Source organism: Pelodiscus sinensis, chromosome 4 (assembly GCF_049634645.1).
Source record: "Pelodiscus sinensis isolate JC-2024 chromosome 4, ASM4963464v1, whole genome shotgun sequence".
In the NCBI taxonomy this organism is placed as follows: domain Eukaryota; kingdom Metazoa; phylum Chordata; order Testudines; family Trionychidae; genus Pelodiscus; species Pelodiscus sinensis.
Genome location: NC_134714.1, coordinates 46,943,697 through 46,964,142, shown reverse-complemented (window position 1 = coordinate 46,964,142; position 20,446 = coordinate 46,943,697). Strand labels below are relative to the sequence as shown.

The 20,446-nt window shown below is 39.9% G+C and overlaps 1 protein-coding gene across 4 annotated transcripts in view; it reads right to left on the bottom strand.

Annotated features, from left to right (window-relative positions):
* The window catches only part of SLC25A21 (solute carrier family 25 member 21), a 382,587-nt gene that overhangs the window by 30,714 nt on the left and 331,427 nt on the right, over positions 1–20,446 (bottom strand). For all 4 annotated transcript variants that reach the window (XM_006117703.4, XM_006117702.4, XM_075926919.1 and 1 more), the window contains one exon: positions 7,443–7,509. In XM_006117703.4, the coding sequence (XP_006117765.2) occupies positions 7,443–7,509 (67 nt within the window). The remainder of the gene's footprint in view (positions 1–7,442; positions 7,510–20,446) is intronic.

Genomic DNA, 20,446 nt, shown 5'->3' with positions numbered 1-20,446 from the left:
AAACTACCTGGCAGCAAAACATGTGCAATGAAGGTAACCCTCCTTTATTTTCTCCCATAATTAATCAGGGGGAGTGCCTTTACTATTTCCCCCTCCACTTTTCTACCCAAGGGTATGTCTACACTACAACGTTAATTCGAACTAACTTTGTTCGAATTAGTTAATTCGAACTAAGCTAATTCGAACTAACGGATCCAGACTAAAAAACAAGTTTGAATTAGCGTTTTGCTAATTCGAACTAGCATGTCCACATTAAGTGGACCCTGAACTGGGGTTAAGGATGGCCGGAAGCAGTGCCGGCAGGGCATCAGAGGAGGACTTAGAGCGTGCAGATGCTGTCTCAGGCTAGCCGAGGGCTGTGCTTAAAGGGTCCCGCCCCCACCCAGGACAGACAGTTCTCAGGGGTGCCCCTCTTGCAAAGCAGTCCTGGCTTGGAGTGCCCGGAGTACCCACACTGGGCACATCACAGCACTCGGCCATCAGCCCGGATGCACTTGCCGCAGGCTGCCATCTGGGGAGAGGGGGCAATTGGGGGGCTGCAGGAGAGCCAGCCCCGTCCTCCCCATCGGGGGCTCGTGCCCCATTCCTCCCTCACTTCCTTCCACTTACCCTTCCCTAGCCCTTCTTCTTGATGTACAAAATAAAGATAACGTGTCTTCCAAAATGGAATCTGTCTTTATTGAACAAAACTGGGGGAGACTGGGAAAAGGAGGTGGGAGAGGGGAAGAGAGAGGCTGGAAGAGGGGAGGGCAACTAAAATGATCAGGGGTTGGGAACAGGTCCCATATGAAGAGAGGCTAAAGAGGCTGGGACTTTTCAGCTTAGAAACGAGGAGACGGAGGGGGGACAGGATAGAGGTCTCTAAAAGCATGAGTGGGGTGCAGAGGGTGCACACAGAAAAGGTCTTCATTAGTTCCCATAAAGAAGGACTAGAGGACACCAAAGGAAAGGAATGGGTAGCAGGCTTCAAACTAGTAACAGAAAGTTGTTCTTCACAAAGCAAAGAGTCAACCTATGGAACTCCTTGCTGCAGGAGGCTGTGAAGGCTAGAACTAGAACAGAGTTTAAAGGGAAGTAAGATCAAGTCATGGAGGTTGGGTCCATGGAGTGGTATTAGCCAGGGGGCAGGAGTGGTATCCCTGCCCAAGGTTCGTGGAAGGCTGGAGATGGATGGCACGAGACAAATGGCTTGGTCACTGTCTTCGGTCCATCCCCTCCAGGGTCCCTAGGGTTGGCCGCTGTCGGCAGACAGGCTACTGGGCTAGATGGATCTTTGGCCTGACCCAGGACAGCCATTGTAAGCTCAGGGCTCAGGATCGGGGGTCTCAGTGGACCCCCTTGATTCTCTTGCACACCTGCTCTTGCACACCTGCTCTTGCACACCTGCTCCTGGGTGGCCAGGCTGGCAGCTCTCCTGCCCTAGCCGGCCACTTTCCTGTGCCTAGTGCAGAGATCGTGGACGAGGTCCACAATGTCTGCACTAGCCCAGGCGGGTGCCCACCTCTTGCGGTCCCGGGCAAGCTCCCGGGAGCCGCCAGCCTGGTCCTGGGAAGAGGGGGAGGGCTGGGGGGCATCGGGTGGGTGGCTCGATCCGTGCCAGGTGCAGGGTCTGCTGGCTGGGTGCTGGCAGGCTTGCACCTGGCACGGGCACCGTAGCCAGCCCGTGCCCCTTTAAGGGGTCTGGGGCCGGGAGGAGGGCAGAAGAGTTTCCCTGGTGTTGGCCAAAGTGGCCACCAGGGAAACCTGGGGAGGGCTAGCCTCCCACTAGTTCGAATTAAGGGGCAACACACCCCTTAATTAGAACTAGCTAGTTCGAACTAGGATTTATCCTCGTAAAATGAGGTTTTCCTAGTTCGAACTAAGCGCTCCGTTAGTTCGAATTAAATTCGAACTAACGGAGCGCTAGTGTAGCGCCTATGAAAGTTAGTTCGAACTAACGTCCGTTAGTTCGAACTAACTTTGTAGTGTAGACATACCCCAAGTTCCTCCAGCAGTTCCATTGCCGAGACTTACAATTATTGGGGGGAGGGACTTCAACCAACTTTCCCCTTTTTATCCAGATCCCTCCCTCAAATCTATTGCCAGGACCTTACCAACTACCCTCCATCATAGGAGGGGTAAGGTAGACTACAAAGACAGGGAGTTGGCTCCATGCCGTAACAATCATAGGAGTTCTCAACTACCCCAGCTCACTCAGTTACTAAGCTGAAGTCTCTTTCCAATTTATCCCTTACCCTATGCCTTCTTTTATGGAGAACCTGCACTGTACATCCGCTATACACTTAAATAATGAGGTGTGACATATGGCCTACCACCTGTCATACACTTTATGAACAGAGCTCACCTGAACCTGTTGTGAGAAAGATGAAAAACCCCAACTGTTCCCGGCCAATATGGTGCAAAAGGAAACATTCCTTCCCAGCCCCACCTCAACAGAGTGGCTAGCATAATGACCACAGCAGATATAGCCAATAACCAGGTATATTTACCACCAAAATAATGAGGGAGGGAGAGTCAGTAAGGGAGGCTCCTGGTATGGCTGTCCTTTTAAAACACCTCTTTCCTGGGTGATGAGTCTGCCACCACGCTGACTCCTTCTCCAGCAGTTTTTCATCTTCCCCATAAGCCATCAGGACTTGCTCTCTTCTTCTGGTCAGCTCGACAAACAACCCCCCCAGCTTAAGATGTAGGGTGGTGATGATCAGAAACACAGGGCAACAGCTACCACCTCTCAAAAATGAATAACCAACAGCCTCTTATCTTCCTGACTGCTGCCCAATCTTCCTGCTGTAGTGCTGAATGTGCCCTAGCATTCCATTATTTTTATGAAGATAACTCAAGCCAATGTGGCACCCCTTGGACATCTATTCAATTGGATTCCAACTATGAGGGCCAGAGTCTGTATGGAATCTTCTTCCACCTTCTCACTGGCAACCAAACTGTTGTGCCATGTCAAAGGAAGCAATGAAAAATGTGTCCAGGACTGATATATGTTTCTTGAGAGATACATGGAGTGGAATTTTCCTGTTAAACTTTGGGACATGATGTAATGGTACTCAGCCAAAGGGAGCGTATCCCATTTGCACAGAGCTCTGCATATAAAACAGCTCCTACTCCACAATATACGTTACTGGAGCACAAGCAGTAAATACCATACTGGCATTTCAACTCGTTCCTGGTGAGGTGGGGACTTCCATGACTCAGGAAGTTTGGCAGTGTTTATGAACCAGTTCTGTTTTCTATGGAAAGTTAATAGAACAACACTGGTATAACACAGAACTAGAAATGAATGGGTTAATGTAAAGATGCTAAAGGTAAAGTTGGAAGAAAATGCATATTACATCCGAATGATGCAAAGACTGTTGAAATGGAGAAATGTTAAGAGTCTGATACTTCGGCCACAGGCTACAAATAGCTTCCTCTCTTTTCAACAGGAATTACTTGCATCTCCCAGCAGGAGAATTCAGCTCCTAGAATTTAATTGCTTTCCAGACACTGTATTGACTTAACAGCAATCTACAGCACATAGTTAGTGCAAATATGTTTAAGATCAATGCACTAGGTCTGTCAATAATCAAACAAGATAAAGGTGTTAGGCATAAACCTATAACTATCTTTATTGCTAAATTAAATAACCATGAAATACACTTCTCTTATACAGTATGCCATAATTTCCAGAGTCAATTTTACCTGTATGATAAAAGAAAATCTCTGGAAAAATGTCAAGTACAGCAGAGTCCATTATAATACTAAATTAATTTCATTTTTTATTGTTGTAGAGTTGCTTTATTCTCTCTAATTTCTTTCCACTGAGTGTTTTCCTTCCCACCTTTCATGGAATTTCTGCTATTCCTTAATGTTTTCCATAGTCTCCTAGATCAATAGAATAGCCATAAAAAAGACAAAAATATACTATCTAGAAATGCTTTGGTATTACAAATATTACCTTAAACTACTGATAGCTTCCTAAAGTCCTAAATAAAAGCACTATTTAATAGAAACTCTGTTTTGTATTATGTGACTAGAGGTTTTTTTAAAAGAACAATAGTAAATACCAAGAAAACGCAATGTAAACATTTAGTTGGACATATCAAAATGATTCTGTGTGCAAATAATTTTGTCAAAAGGCTCAGTCTAGCTAGACAGACTTCCACAGTCCCAGTCACTGAAGAGGATGACGATTCAAAGAGCATTTAATAATACAGAGCAAAGTAATTTATTTTACTATACAATATTAATAAGTTAAGAGCTATCCTCACAAAATCCAAAGATGCATATATTTAAAATATATGCATTCATATATCTAAGAACCAATACTGCCCATATGGCAAAGATACACTTACATCTATGTTACACAGGAAAAAAGCCAAAGTACTTACCATGTGTCTCAATAACTTTAAGGTAAAAATATGCTTGAAACAAGATGTTTGGGAACAGATGCACAAAATACATTTGCCCCAAAAGTTCATCTGTTAACCATTGTACTGGCACCACTCACTTCTGTGCTCCAAGCCCTCGCTAACTCAGGGTTATAAAGTTTATAAAGTTTTTACCTTTCAGAAATACCAGCTTTCTTTTTAAAAAGGAAAAAAAAAAAACAGAAATGGAGAGAAAAAGACACAAAGACAGACTGACAAAGGATCTAGTCTCTTCAAAAGTGAGCCTGGGTCTCTGAAGTGAGCTTTAAAGAAAAATATTGCCTCAGAATACTTTGGTTTTAATGGCTTTATTTTTACATGCAAATAAATTTATCCACCTAATACATTGTTCCACGAGGACAATGCTACATTTCCTCTCAGCAGGGGCTCTGTCTTGTTTGGTTATCTCAGTGATCTTTGATCAGTGAAGTCATTTCATAATTCAATTCACCCTTTTTGTACAATTGAAGCTGTGAAAAATATTCACCACCAAACCAGAAACCTGTAAAAGGCCCTTTCCCTGTTGAGACGCCTTTACAGACGGTGAACAGGGAGTTTCCCTAGTTACTGCTCAAGCCTCCAAGTTTTTGCATGGATGTGGTGGTCCAGATCACCAACAGTCTCAGAACCCAGCACACCTAAATGTGCAGGATATAACCTGTGCCTTTTAGAGTGAATCAAGGCTGCTGAGGAAAGGAAGGAGAGAAATTAATCTAAAAACCCAGCAATCTTCCTTGATGTTCCATGTCCAGATTCAAGAAAAGCTAATGGAATTTTGAATCTACTTAGATTCTTATTAGTTCAATGTCTCTTGGTTTCACAGAGCTCTAAGCTGGATGCTATAGCTTGTGCTGGCTCATGACAGCTTGCAAGAAGCTGCTCCATCAGCCAGGATCTGTGGAACATATTGCACTCCAATCCTCCTAACCCCTCCTTGCACTGAAATTCCCCCTCTTGAATACTGTTGCTGCATTAAGACAGCTTTAGGGCCTCTTTGTGCCCTCAGGAGCTGTGCAAAGGATCTTAAGAGGAGCCAAGGATCTCAGCATTTACAAATCTGACAATTTTAATGGGAGTTCTTGTGACATTTGATGTTTTTCTTAAAGCTTGGCACCATGAATCATGTTACTGTTTCAGAGCCTCAGCCTTCTGTTAACAAAACCAAAACCAAATAAGTTTTAGCTCTCATGATTAGGAAAAGTATGTAGAAAATGTGAATCCTAACAGCTGAAAAACAAGAAAGCAGAAAGATCCCTGTATTTATTATTCTTTAACAGCTAATGATTTTTAAGCCAATCTCATCATTTGGGGATGCCCTGATGCATGACTTTTGAATGATGGGGGCTGGCAATACTGTAATTGAGCCCAATGCCTCAATCCACCCACTTACTAAGTATAAACCAACATTCAGAAGCAACCATCAAACTGATGTCATCACCTTTTACCAAATTAATGAGAAGAAAAAAAAGCACATGATCCATCAATAAGTTTTCAAAATTTTGACCTTACAGTCTGTACTACAGCCCCAAATTAAGCATGGCCTTAGTTTTTCCTTCTCAGTCAATAATTTTAGGAGACAGTGATTGCCTCACTTGCATACACAAGAGGCTACGTCTAGACTGGCATGATTTTCCGCAAATGCTTTTAACGGAAAAGTTTTTAGTTAAAAGCATTTGCAGAAAAGAGCGTCTAGATTGGCACAGATGCTTTTCCACAAAAGCACTTTTTGCGGAAAAGCGTCTGTGCCAATCTAGACGCGCTTTTGCACAAAACAAATCTGAGCTGTCTACACTGGCCCTTTTGCGCAAAAGCTTTGCGCAAAAGGGACTTTTGCCTGAACGGGAGCAGCATAGTATTTCTGCAAGAAGCACTGACTTCAGACAGTAGGAAGTCAGTGTTCTTGCGGAAATTCAAGCAGCCAGTGTAGACAGCTGGCAAGTTTTGCTTTTGTGGAAAAACTTGCCAGTCTAGATACAGCCAATGATGATAACAGAAGGAGACCAACAATAGATCATTGTTAGGCTTACTTGATGAGCCCTGTAAATCAGTGGATATTGGCTTCATATCCATGACTCACTTTTGTGGATGCAGATGTGGCTGTGGATACAAATTTTGTATCTGCGCAAGGTTCGATTTATAAAGCTACATTATATCATTTGATACAAATATCTACATAAGTGAATGGAACATTGTGTCATGCCCGATGCCAGGCTAAGGCCCAGATTGATTGAGGCTTTTTGGGGAAAGTAAATAAATGAGACACAAAATGAACATTATATACAAGAAGTCCTCCCATGTACACACTTTCAACTGAAAACAAAACAAAAAAAATTAAGGTAGAAATCTCCACAATTATGTGATGAAAGGTTTTTAATCACCCTAATAATGGAAAGTTGTAAAAATCAATATAGGCAAAGAGAAGGAAATCAGAACAAACAGTTATTTAATAATAAAGGCAAATTATAGACCAGTATTCATTTATTTCCAGTAACTAAGTTGCAGAGCATAATAGCTAGTTGCAGAGATGGGAATTGTAATCTCATTAATAGATACATGAGGGTACATTTTTAGTTTTTTGAGCAATTGTTCTCAAAGTATAGGACAACAGCAGGAATTGGGCTCTTGAACTGCACTGGCATAACACTTAATAAGTGTTCATTTCCTTTAAGTTTGCATTTATACACAAACATTTTCCTAGGACTAGTTCATTTGCACGTTGCTGAGCATTCATAATGAAATAATACTTCTACAAAAAGAAAACATATTAGGGTAAAATATTATGTTGCAGTCATAATTTTTTCTTCAGTAAAGTTATGCATCTTGCTTAACTATACACGTAATAATTAAAAGCTTTATGCTTCAATTCTTAATCAGGCAAGTTTCCATTATGTTATCATTAGTAGTTTTTTTCTAAGTAAAGACCAGAGCTTAATTAGCAGAAGATTCTAATATCACTCAGCATATTTCTTTGATGAAGGACAAATTGGATGTTTTACTGTTATGATGTTAGTTACAGTGCTTTACCTTTACTGCCCTTTTGGGTGTTTCAGCCATGATAGGAGGCAGTATGCCTTTGTAGAAACCAAGCAATCTGTTGAAGAAACATACAAAGGATTTTTTGTACACGTGTATGAAAGAGGCTAGCCAACAGGCAATTCTATTTTCATTTCAGAATAAAGCAGGTAATCTTAGAGCATTCCCAATTATTCAGAACAGCTCTCACTGTCAATAGTGCATCTCTGTTTTTTTCTTTTTTTCTTATTATGTAAATAAAGTACTCCACTGTACACTGGTGGAATGAAAAGCAGCAGTGAGTAAACAATAATATGATCTGTGCAGACTGCACAGATTAGAACCTATTAAAAGAAAAGAAAAACGTGTTGATAATGAAAAACAATCACATAAGTTTAATCATTCTTTCTGAACTTCTTAGTTACTGCTTCTTCACACAGTAATGGTGAAACTAGAAAAGTGAGCTCTCAAAATGTGAGTATTAGGAAAAAAAATGTATTCAGAAAGTTGTACACATAAAATTGCAGGCACCTGTTTAAAGGCTGGATTAAGGCTTCTTAAGTTTTAGTTCTAAATATTCGTTGAAATGTATTAAGGACATTTTGACAACTTAATTTTAAATGTAAAATTTGTATCTACTTTAAAAATAGCCAAGTTATTTAGTCACATTGAATTGACTGAAAATTTTTCATCTTGAAAACTGATTTGGGTGATTTAATGTAACTCTCTTATTGTGACTCATGGTGGCTTGTCCCCATAAGAGGTTAATGAGTCATACTCCGTTTAAGTGACAGAGGTGTCTGCTTTTTATGCCAAATTAGCAGGATTTTATGCCAAATTAGCAGGCTCATGTGCATACTTTCGAGCATGTCATTAGTCCTATTTTTTTTCCACTGAATTGCTCACAGGCTTAAAATTAAGCACATGCTTATGCGCCTTGCCAAACTGTGTACTTCATGGAGAAGGTCACAGGTTCAAACCCCATTTGTAAACCCAGTGGACTCAATTACAACAAAATTATCACTACGGTCATTACTGGGTTTAATACATAAGTTTTCAGTATATACTAAAGTATTTTAAATACGGTTATATTTAACCTTTATTCACCCACTCAGAATAGATGCTTTTCCAATGTAGTAGGAAGATGCAGAGCTAAAGGAGAGCTATTGCTCCATAGATCCACTCCCAGAGCTGCCTTCACCATTCAGAAGGGAGGAGCGTCATCTCTGTTACAGACCCTTATTGTTAAGAGCTGAGTAATCAGGTAGCCATTTGCAATGGACAACAACTACTTTATTGGTCTTACACATTCTGACATGCCAGTAGATGGTGCTTCTTCCATGAACTGCTATCATATAATGACATATATACAGTCGGGCCTTTTTATAGATAAACCCCATCACAGTCCCCTGCTTTTTGTAGGCCTAGGGATAATTGTGTGTGTGTGTTGGGGGGGGGGGGGGGAAATGTGAGTGTAGAAAACATGGCAGGAAGCAGAGCTGGAGGGAAGCACATTTGTCTCCTTAGCAACAGTCAGAACTTTCACAGGAAAACAAAACTCTGAGGACATTCCATTGGAGCTGCAGTGCCAGAGATCCAGGGGAAGCTGCAGAGCACCCAGATCTGCCCTAGACTTGTGATTCCTCTCAAAGGTTCCACAGCCAGATTCAGTGCTTTGCCCCTTGTTTTTTCCATAAGAGTAAATCTCACTGACACTGTCACATGTTCATCTTCCCCTCCCCTTCCTCACACATTTCATTTGAAAAGTGGTTGGCAATTTAGTAGGATGCACATGGAATGATAGGATTGAAAAACCTGCAAAATGTGATGCTATACATGTCCCATGAGGCATTGCAAACCCTTACCAAAGCACCCTGTGGCCAATTGGATGGGGGACTGCTACCCACAGTGCACTGTAGCTCTTGCATCAACACAGAAAGAATAGTGTATATAACATGCAATAGTGGTTTAATTAAAGTGGCATAACTTTTGTCGACAAAACTCTGTGGTATAGACAAAGCATTAGATGCAGGCCTTCATCAGAAAACTGGTATTCAGAAAAATTACAGAGCAGCAGCAACAATCATTGCAACATGTAGCAGAAGAGACAGAACATGACATCAGATCCCAACTCTGGGAAAATTGGAAAGAATTAACAAGTAAATGTCTAACAGAAACACGACTACAGTGTTTTATTTTGTTTCAGCATTAAGGATCTAAATGAACACCACCATTCAATTGTATTCTGGGCAACAGCCCAAACTCATCTTTGGAATAGTTGATTTTGAAACATTACAGTCAATCATATCGTCTCAATTTGTTCTTCTTTCAGGCTTTAGGCATCCTTCTGGTTTCCATTTCTTGTTTGGAAGTCTTGAGTCATCTATCCTGGCAACATGACCAACCTAAATCAGTTTTTTTCCTCCAAATTATATTGAAATAGGGATCTTGCTTCATTTGTTGTTTTCTTCCCGTCTTTCACATAATTTTCCTTTTAAGGATCTAATACAAAGTTGATTGAAGGCATGTATACAATATCCTCTTTTTTCTGTTGCTGTTAAATCCAAGTCTTTTACCCACATAGTTCTATAATTGAAACAATGACACAAAATACCTTTAGGATATGTCTACACCACAGGATAAGGTCAAATTAAGATACACAACTTCAGCTACATTAATTGTGTAGCTGAAGTTGAAGTACCTTAATCTGACTTTTGGCGCTGTCCACACTGCAGGAAATCAAAGGGGAAACACTCTCCCTTCGACTTCCCTTACTCCTCGTGGAAGCAGGACTACCGGCATCAACCCAAGTGCCCCTCTCAGTTCGAATTAGTTGTCTTAACAAGGCCTGCTAATTCAAACCCTGGAAGATCTACAGCGGCAGCTTTAATCATCTCTATAGTGTAGACATACCCTTAAAATCCTATTCTGCCTTCACTTACTCTGTACCAATCCCAGAATTTAAATGAAAGAGCTGGATTTCAAGGCTTTGTCAGGTAAAATGGCAGGATCTGGCATGTGATTTCATAAAATTGCAGGCATCTTGAGAAAGTGGCCATTTAGGCAGGATGCAGATGGATCTGGATGTACTTCGACAAAGAAAGGAAACTTTTCCAAATGTAGAGAAAATTGCCTGAGTCTTTGCTAGGAAAAAAAGGTGTGTTCTTATCTTGTGTTAGCTAACACACTGTAAATTTGCAACTAACACAAAGTAAAATTCTGCCGATGACAAGGCAGTTATATTTTTAACATGTGTTAGCAGGTTGAGGTAAGTTGTAAGCTCCCTCTCCTCCAGTCTCTACCTCAACTTGCAAACATGTATGAAAATTGCATGCTATAAGTTACCATGTTAGCCTCTTAAGAGAGTAAATTACATAGATTATCCCATTGAAACTATTTAATCTAGGGGATATCAGTTAAAGCTTTCATTGACACATGGAGCCCAGTTAGTTCCTTTAGTCCTAGCTCATAATTCCACAATCAAGACATCCACAGTTTTAGATGCCTGTAAACAATATGGCAAGTTAAGTCATATTTTTCATTCTTATGTACTTTCATTTACATTGCATTTACTTGCCTTTATGACATCTTGGCTGTGTCTACACTCCACCCCTTTTCCAGAAAAGGGATGCAGATTAGACCAGTCGGAATTGCAAATCCGCGGGGGATTTAAATATCCCCCGCGGCATTTGCATTTACATGGCTGCCGCTTTTTTCCGGCTTGTGGATAAGCCGGAGAAAAGCGCCAGGCTAGACATCATTCTCTGGAAAATAAGCCCTTTTCCGGAGGATCTCTTATTCCTACTTGAATATCCCCGAGGATTTAAATATCCCCCGCGGATTTGCAATTGCGATGTGTCTCATTAGCATCCCTTTTCAAGAAAGGGATGCCAATGTAGACACAGACCTTTAGTTTACTATACAAGTGTTCTCAACCTTTACAGACAACTGTACCCTTTTTAGGAGTCTAATTTGTGGTGCTACCCCTAAGTTTCACCTCACTTAAAAACTATTTGCATATGAAATCAGACAGAAAATTACAAATGTGTCACCTTGCTGACAAATTGCTTCATTTCTCATTTTTATCATATAATTATAAAATAAATCAATGAGACTATTAATATTGTACTTACATTTCAGAGTATAAAGTACTAGCACATCTGCCCAGCATTGCTCAGATCCTTAACTCAGGAAGTGTTTTTTTTTAAATAAAAGGAAAATGCACATGCTTTATTTAAATTATTGTATTTTTCAAAAACAGAGACTGAGAGCAAAGTGTACAGCTCATTTGCCTCCCTGAACTCCCCGGCCAGAGTGGGGAATACAACAATCTGTGCACTTTCCTCTTGCTCACTGATGAAGAGGAACAGCCAGCAGTGTCCCCATATGCAGTAGTACTGATTTTGTGTTATATGTCCACCACAACTAAAAAAATACGTGACATAAAAAGCAAGGCAATTAATGGAAAAAGCCAATAAGAAAGAAATAGGGTCAATGCACTGTATGAAACAAGGAACCATAGAAGGAGGGTATGTCTACACTACCACCCTAGTTCGAACTAGGGTGGTTAATGTAGTCAACTGAAATTGCAAATGAAGCCCGGGATTTAAATATCCTGGGCTTCATTTGCATCTGCCGGGCGCCACCATTTTTAAATCCCCGGTAGTTCGGACTCCGGGCCCGCGGCTACACGTGGCACAGAGTAGGTAGTTCGAATTAGGCTTTCTAATTCGAACTACTGTTACATCTCGTTCCACGAGGAGTAATGGTAGTTCGAATTAGAAAGCCTAATTTGAACTACCTACTCCGTGCCACGTGTAGCCGCGGGCACGAAGTCCGAACTACCGGGGATTTAAAAATGGCGGCGCCAGGCAAGATGCAAATGAAGCCCGGGATGTTTAAATCCCGGGCTTCATTTGCAACTTCGGTTGACTACATTAACCACCCTAGTTCGAACTAGGGTGGTAGTGTAGACATACCCGGAGAGAATATCAGTGAAATATATTTGTAAAGCACTGCAGGAAAATACAAGAACATTGGAGGAAGTGGCTCAGAAACCATTGGATTGTCCAGCAAACAGATTAATGATCAGCATAATCTATTTAATTCATTCAAAATGAGAATAATGACTGTTTAGATTATACAAAAAACAGGACTATGTAGCACTTTAAAGACTAACAAGATGGTTTATTAGGTGATGAGGTTTTGTGGGCCAGACTCACTTCCTCAGATCAAATAGTGGAAGAAAATTGGCATGATCATATATACCAAAGGATACAATTAAAAAAATGAACACATACGAAAAGGACAAATCAAATTTTAGAACAGAAGGGAGATGGGGAGGGGAGGTAAATGTCTGTGAGCTAATGATATTAGAGGTGATAATTGGGGAAGCTATCTTTGTAATGGGTAAGATAATTAAAGTCTTTATTCAAACTTAGGTGTAGAGTGTCGAATTTAAGCATGAATGACAGTTCATTCCCACATCCCCCACAAACTGGATACAATTTTGTGGTGACCTTGAGGCTTTTTTTCGCCGTCTCCGCCTCCGAGAATATTTCCAAACCACCAATGAACATCAATCTGCTCTACCAGATCCTCCCTATCAACACCAAAGGAAAAATAATTCTATATGGACTCCCCCTGACGGTCAGAATTACAATCTGGATTTCTATACACAAAGCTTCCGCAACAAAGCACAGACTGACATTATTCGCAAATGACAACAAGCGACATACAATCTGAGCCACGCTGAACACCATGCCATCCAGAGTCTCAAAAACAACCTGGACATTATAATCACACCAGCTGACAAAGGGGGTGCTGTGGTCATTATGAATAAGACCAATTTATAACCAGGAGGCAACCAGACAACTCTCCAACACCACATTTTACAAACCTCTCTCCTCTGATCGCACCTCGGAATACCAAAAGAAACTACACTGCCTCCTTAAAAGCCTCCCTACAGCTACTTGGGAACAAATCCACACAGAAACACATTCTAACCCCCGACCAGGATTGTTCTATCTGCTTCCCAAAATCCATAAACCTGGACACCCCGGACGCCCCATCATCTCTGGTATCGGCACGCTCACTACTGGTTTATCCAGCTATGTAAACTCTCTTCTCAAACCCTACGCAACCAACACCCCCAGATATCTCCGAGATACTACCGACTTCCTAAGGAAACTACAAAACATCGATAACCTCCCCGATAACACCATCCTTGCCACCATGGTTGTAGAAGCTCTATACACCAACATCCCACATGAAGACGGATTACAAGCAATTAGAAACACTATCCCAGAGGACACCACTGCCAATCTGATAGCAGACCTATGTAACTTTGTTCTCACCCACAATCATTTCCAGTTTGTTCTCACCCACAATCATTTCCAACTTATACCTCCAGATCATCGGCACAGCCATGGGTACACGCATGGCCCCACAGTATGCTAATATCTTTATGGCTGACCTAGAACAAGGTTTCCTCAACTCCTGTCCCCTTTTACCCCTTCTCTACTTACGGTACATCGTTGACATCTTTATGATCTGGACGCATGGCCAAGAAACACTGGAGACATACCACAGAGATTTTAACAACCTACACCCCACCATCAATCTCAGCCTGGACCATTCTACACGAGAGATCCATTTCCTGGACACCACAGTACAAATCAGCAGTGGAAAATTAGACACCACTCTCTACAGAAAGCCCACTGACTCATACAGTTACGTACATGCTTCCAGCTCCCATCCAGAACATACCATATGATCCATCATCTATAGCCAAGCCCTTCGATACAACCGCATCCGCTCTAATCCCACTGACAGAGACCAGAAACTTCAGGATCTCTACCAAGCATTTATAAACCTCAACTACCCACCTGGAGAAATAAAAAAGCAAACTGAAAAAGCCAGACGAATACCTAGAAACCATCTACTTCAAGACAGACCCAAGAAAACCAACAATAGAACACCACTTGTCATCACCTACAGCCCCCAACTTAAACCTGTCCAACACATTATCAATAAACTACAGCCTATACTGGAACGGGAAACTAAACTCCAAGAGGCTCTGGGAGGCAGACCCATAGTCTCCTATAGACAACCACCTAACCTCAAGATGATTCTTACCAACAACCACAGGACATACCACACTAATACCAACCCTGCTACCTTCCCTTGCAACAAACCCCGTTGCCAGCTTTGTCCACATATTCATTCTGCTGATACCATTATTGGATCTAACCAAGTGAGTTATAAGATCAAGAACACATATTCCTGCGCATCCAGAAATATAATTTATGCTATCATGTGCTGAAAGTGTCCGTCTGCTATGTACATTGGACAAATGTCTCAGACACTTCGCCAAAGGATCAATACCCACAAAACAGATATTAGACAGGATCACAAAGAAAAAAACAGTTTCTTGCCATTTCAACCAGAAAGGACATTGTCTCAACGACTTGATTACCTGCATCCTTCTTCACAGGCCTTTTAAGACTACACTCAAAAGAGAATCCTCTGAACTGTCATTCATGCTTAAATTTGACACTTTACACCTAAGTTTGAATAAAGACTTTAATTTTCTTATCCATTACAAAGATAGCTTCCCCAATTATCACCTCTAATATCATTAGCTCACAGACATTTACCTCCTCCTCCCCATTCCCCTTCTGTTCTGAAATTTGATTTGTCCTTTTCATATGTGTTCATTTTTTTAATTGTATCCTTTGGTATATATGGTTGTGACCATTTTCTTCCACTATTTGATCTGAGGAAGAGGGTCTGACCCACGAAAGCTCATCACCTAATAAACCATCTTGTTAGTCTTTAAAGTGCTACATAGTCCTGTTTTTTGTTTCAGCTACACCAGACTAACACGGCTACATTTCTATCACTGTTTAGATTATGAAATTGTTGAGGGCCTCCATCGGTGTGACTTTTTTATTTTTGAAGAGAAATAAGTCCTTTCTCCATGAATTTTAATCACTGCTCAGTATTCAGTTCAAAAGCTATGTTAAGAGGTAGATGACTCACCCATACATAAACCCCCAAAGATACGGAAAGATGAGTAACCTGTCCCTTCATCTCTTATATCTAGTACAACAGAAAGTGAGACAGGGTAAGGGAGATCTATGTGAAAATCTGGGCAATGTTCATATTAAAGTCAGTTCTTTTCACTCATATGTTTCCCATGTTTTGCCATAATTGAATGCTTATAAAAAAATCCGGGGGGGGGGGGAAGAGGAGGAGTCTTCTGTACCTCACAACATACCCAGGACATTGACTAGGAATCAAAATGTTTATCTTATCATGGCTTTTTGTTTCTAGGTTACTTATATTTTTCCTTAAAAATTAACTAAGCAATACAGTAGCATACATTGTTAAAGTAGAAGTTTCCATGTATTTCAAATGTAGTTTATTAATTGAGATAAATGGCTATCACAGGCAGACAATTTTTCTAATAAACAGGTCAAAAAAACTCATGACCTTTCATGGCTACTAAGGTTTGGCAAGGCTGGATGCCAGCTTTTCAGGTGGCATAAATCAGCATAGCTTCATTTCCTTCAATTGCACTACACCCATTTACACTATCTGTGGTTCTGGTCCTAGGGCTTACGGCAGCTCCCTCTGAAATCAATAGTAATCTTTCCATTCATTTCACTGGAAGTTTTTCCGAATCCTTACAGATTTCTGTTTGCATAAAAGCACAAACTAGGCTGTAGACTGGGCTGAACAGTTTAACTTCTTTTAATGTACAGAGTTTTGTTCCCACAATAGATATTTCTCTAGCTGCCCTTCTGTTTGCAGTAGGAACAAGTTATAGACATGCCAAAACAATTTTGCCTAAAGCTTCTAAAACAGAAAAATGCTTCTTTACTGTTCAGTTTGTCAAAACTGACAACATTTCATTTGTTCACTATGACTTTTAGCTGTTCAAACACTGGAAGAGAACTTAAATTATTTTCTTTCACCCTTCTGCTAACAGCACTGCTTTTTGCATAACAGGTACAACAGGAAACAAACACTGTTACAAAGCTGCACCACACCTTGGTCTATTTAAGCCAAAGAATGTACAAAAATACTTTCATTATTATTTGTTACCAAAGAAAATGTACGTACTAATGGTTGCTTTTATACCTGTGTATCTATGTCATTAACAGCAAAATAACTTAATATTGAGGCAAGCTGCAGATTTGCTTTCCAAATGTTTAAAGTTAAGGAAAGAAAGTTCTACAGTTATCTACAAAATTATTTTTGTTTAGCACTTTCCATGAAGATTGATTACAAATAAATGTACACAATTATGAAGAGTCAGGCTGTCTTCATTGCTGATCTCTGAAATTTTGCATTTATGCACATAAGAAACTGACATTTTGTCTCTCCCAATCTATAATGTCATCCTCTATAAAAGGTAGTTCCTATTTGCACAATTCTCTATTTGCATTAGCAGTGCCACCTGTTCTAACCAACAGTGAGATAATAAAAATACAACATTAAGCTGCTTTAAATCATTAGAAAAAGTGTGGGTCAGGAAGGAAAACTGTGATTGCAAGTTAATTCTAATCTTCACTGAAATAATTCACATTCTTCTGTATCCACATGCGTAATCACTAGGGAGTTCTCTGGCTACATGTATTCTTTCCCATCTGCCAGCTAAATCAAAGATCTAAAAGGCACTGAGGGTCATTATATGGATTTGTGACACTCCCAGGAGGATACTGGCTCCATAATGCAGTGAATAATTTACTATGAGATATAAAGCAGGATTTTCAGACATCAGCCTCCATTTTGTGGGCACAGTTTTGCACCTGCAATTATTCCTGAATGTAATTTAGGTTACTTAGATATCTCTAATGTGCAGGTGTACTCATTGACATAGATGTCCAAATAACCTGAATTGCAGGCAAATAGAACTGCAGGTGCAAAATTGTGCTTGTAGTTATTTGCACTTTCAGACACACAGACCTGGCTGAGTTCAGAATAAAAATTGGACTTATAGTATTTGCATCTATAACAGAAATTAGCTTGCTTCAATATTTTTCATGTTATATCAAGAAAAACGTACCTCTTTGCTTCACTTTGAATTTCAAAAGAAAGACGTGTCTTTCAGTTTAAACAAACTAAATATGCATAAACTAATTTGGTGCCATGTTTTCAAACTTTGTACTTTTGGGTACTGTTTTAATTTTTGACCAGCCTCTTTAGCAGTAAATTACGAGATTCATGATTTTGTACTAGTATTACCCTCAACATCTGTGTTCAGTCAATGTGTCTCAGATAGTGCAGCTCTTCATAAGGAAAATGATTAATGTATTTTCAGATCAGAAAATTACTACAGAGAGTGTTATGTGCCCTAAGGAAAGAACATGACTCTTTGAATAAACAAAAAGTTCTTACGATGAAGTCCTAGGTATAGAGTTAGTAGCATCACTTCTTTTCCACCACTGTCAGAATCACAACATGTAATAATGACATGGCTCATAGAAGCACTGCTTCAAGATTTAGTTTAGTAGCCTCACTCACCTGATTTTGTTCAGAGTTAAAAAGTTTAACAATCACTTGACAAGAGTCACTTGACAAGAGTTTAGTGGATACTAATACTATACACATTACAAAAAAGACAAAAAATGGAGCACACATTGCTAATAATTTTGCTCAATTCTAGTTAAACCTAAGGTGCAGACTGACAGTTATTAGAATTACACTCATTTTAACTTTTTAATCATGGCATGTTTCTAGTCAAGCAGCCTCATTTTCAGGCCATAGCCCAAAATGCTTCTTATTGACTACTAGAACTTTCGAGTTTTGAATTCTTTCCACTTCCAATCCCTTCCACGTTTTGGTTACACTTCTCTTTCGTTTCCTTCTCCTTTGTAAAGTAAATCACAGACCCCATAACATGGCTTTCCCTGGACTTTTTAGTAATCTTTTGGACTGAATTTCTTAAAGGGAGCAAAAACAGCCCAAGCAAATTTAGATAACACAGTGATAATAAAAGCTTTGTGTCCTCTCTACATTAGTGTCTCCCACCTGGTGGTGAGGGAGAGGAGAAACTGGACAAGAGGTGCCTCTGAAAAATAGATGTCCCATAGTGCTCTTCACGCAATCTTTGACTAACCCTAATCTTGACCTGCAATTAATTCAGTGTTTACAGAAGAATGCCAACCAAAGTTGTCTGTTGACCTGATAGAAGAGGAACTTAACCATGCTATCATATTTTCAATGCAAAATAGACTATTAACCTATGTTCATTACTCTAGATATTAGCTTAGCATTGAGTATATGATTCTGCAGCACACATCTGCAAATGTGGGCATATTAATCAGCTGAGATACAAGTTTGTGAAAGAAAAAAATCTGTCGAAGTTCGGTGGTCCTCATTAAAAGATCTACTGACATTTGTGGCGTAAGCCTTCCCCCTTCCAATAATCCTTTCAAATTGAAAAGCACAAAACTTCCCTTTGCATATGTCTTTCAGAAAGTAATATAGTTTGTATCTTAATGATAAGACTTTGTACCATGCAATGTGGCAGTCCCTAATGAATTATTTATTTTTTTAAAATCCCCGCAGTGTTTTTGTTGAGCAGCAAACTTGAACATCCCTTTTGAAATGTTTTCTTTTCTTCCTGAATATGCTTTTTGGATCAGGCATCCTTCAAATCAATCTCTTTTGTGGAAAAGAAATTTTGCCACCTCAGCGTGTAATAAAACTACTTAAAATTATTCTTAAGTGAACATACAGGACGTTAGTCAACAAACAACTGAAAATGATTCTCATACCAAAGCATGTAAAACTCAACACAAGCTCTTCTGAAGTGTGCATCATGCATTTGTATTCAAGTATTTTTTATATTTTTAATATCCAAATTAATAACACACTTTAAAAAGCAAGACTATTTCAAACTCAAGTCTATCTGAGTCAAATCTATTTTTTCTAAGTGTGTGAAGGAACAATTTTTCTATTCCTTAGTATCAGTTATCCTGACATTTCACAAACATCTGACTATACTTGCTTAGTAATCAAAAATCAGTAATTTATAGCAAAGCTAGGTTAGCAGCCGATTATTTTTCTAACCAACATATGAAATGATCTCACAGGCGGCAAGTGTAACTGCCTTTGGTAACCACAATGCTGTTTCCTTATTTGGCATCATCACAGACCATTACAAAGCCAACATGAATAGTATTTCACTAGGCATGACTAAATGATTACCTGTTATTTTACAATGTTGATTTAGAGACACGCAAAAAGTTTCTCCGCAGACAATAAAACCAGAGATGCTACAAGAACACTTTTGCCTCGCTTCACAAAAGTAATAAGTACTGATAGCTGCAATTTCCTTGCAAGCCCAGGCCTTTCAAAACTAGTGGAGTGAAAACAAACACAGGCTCTAAACAGCCTTGTATGCCAAGGGTGTGTCCGTAGTTCCAAATGCCATGTTTTGCCATACTTAAAATTGATCTTGAAGGACAAGGTTTACAAGCAACTTGAGACTACACACTAGGCTAGGGGCTTCCATTGGGCCTTCCCAAGGAAACGTGTCAAATGTTCACTGAAACACACCATGAAGGACTCATTTAAGTTTTGTTACAAGCTTGAAACAGCTTATATCTGTTGAAAGGTCTGCAAATGTTTGTGGGCCTTCACAACACCCATGCTTAGTTTCAGAAGAATCTGAATCACTTTTGATTTTATATTGAAACCATGTGAAACTTGCAGTTTCATATGGCTTGGAGACAAAGCCAGGTGAAACTCAATAGTTTTGACAGAGTTTCACACTGTGTTTTGGGTTTAGGAAACTCAGAGGATGATGTCAACTCACATGGATTTAAACTGACCTAAATACTCACATTGACTGTCTGAACTATAATTACAAAATTGACCGCAGTTCTGATCTTTAGTCCCTGGGTAACACATTACATAGCTCATCAACTTGCCTAGCTAATGATTGTAGTATGAAAGGAATTATAATTCTTGGGCAGCAATACTTCTTACTTCTTCATATG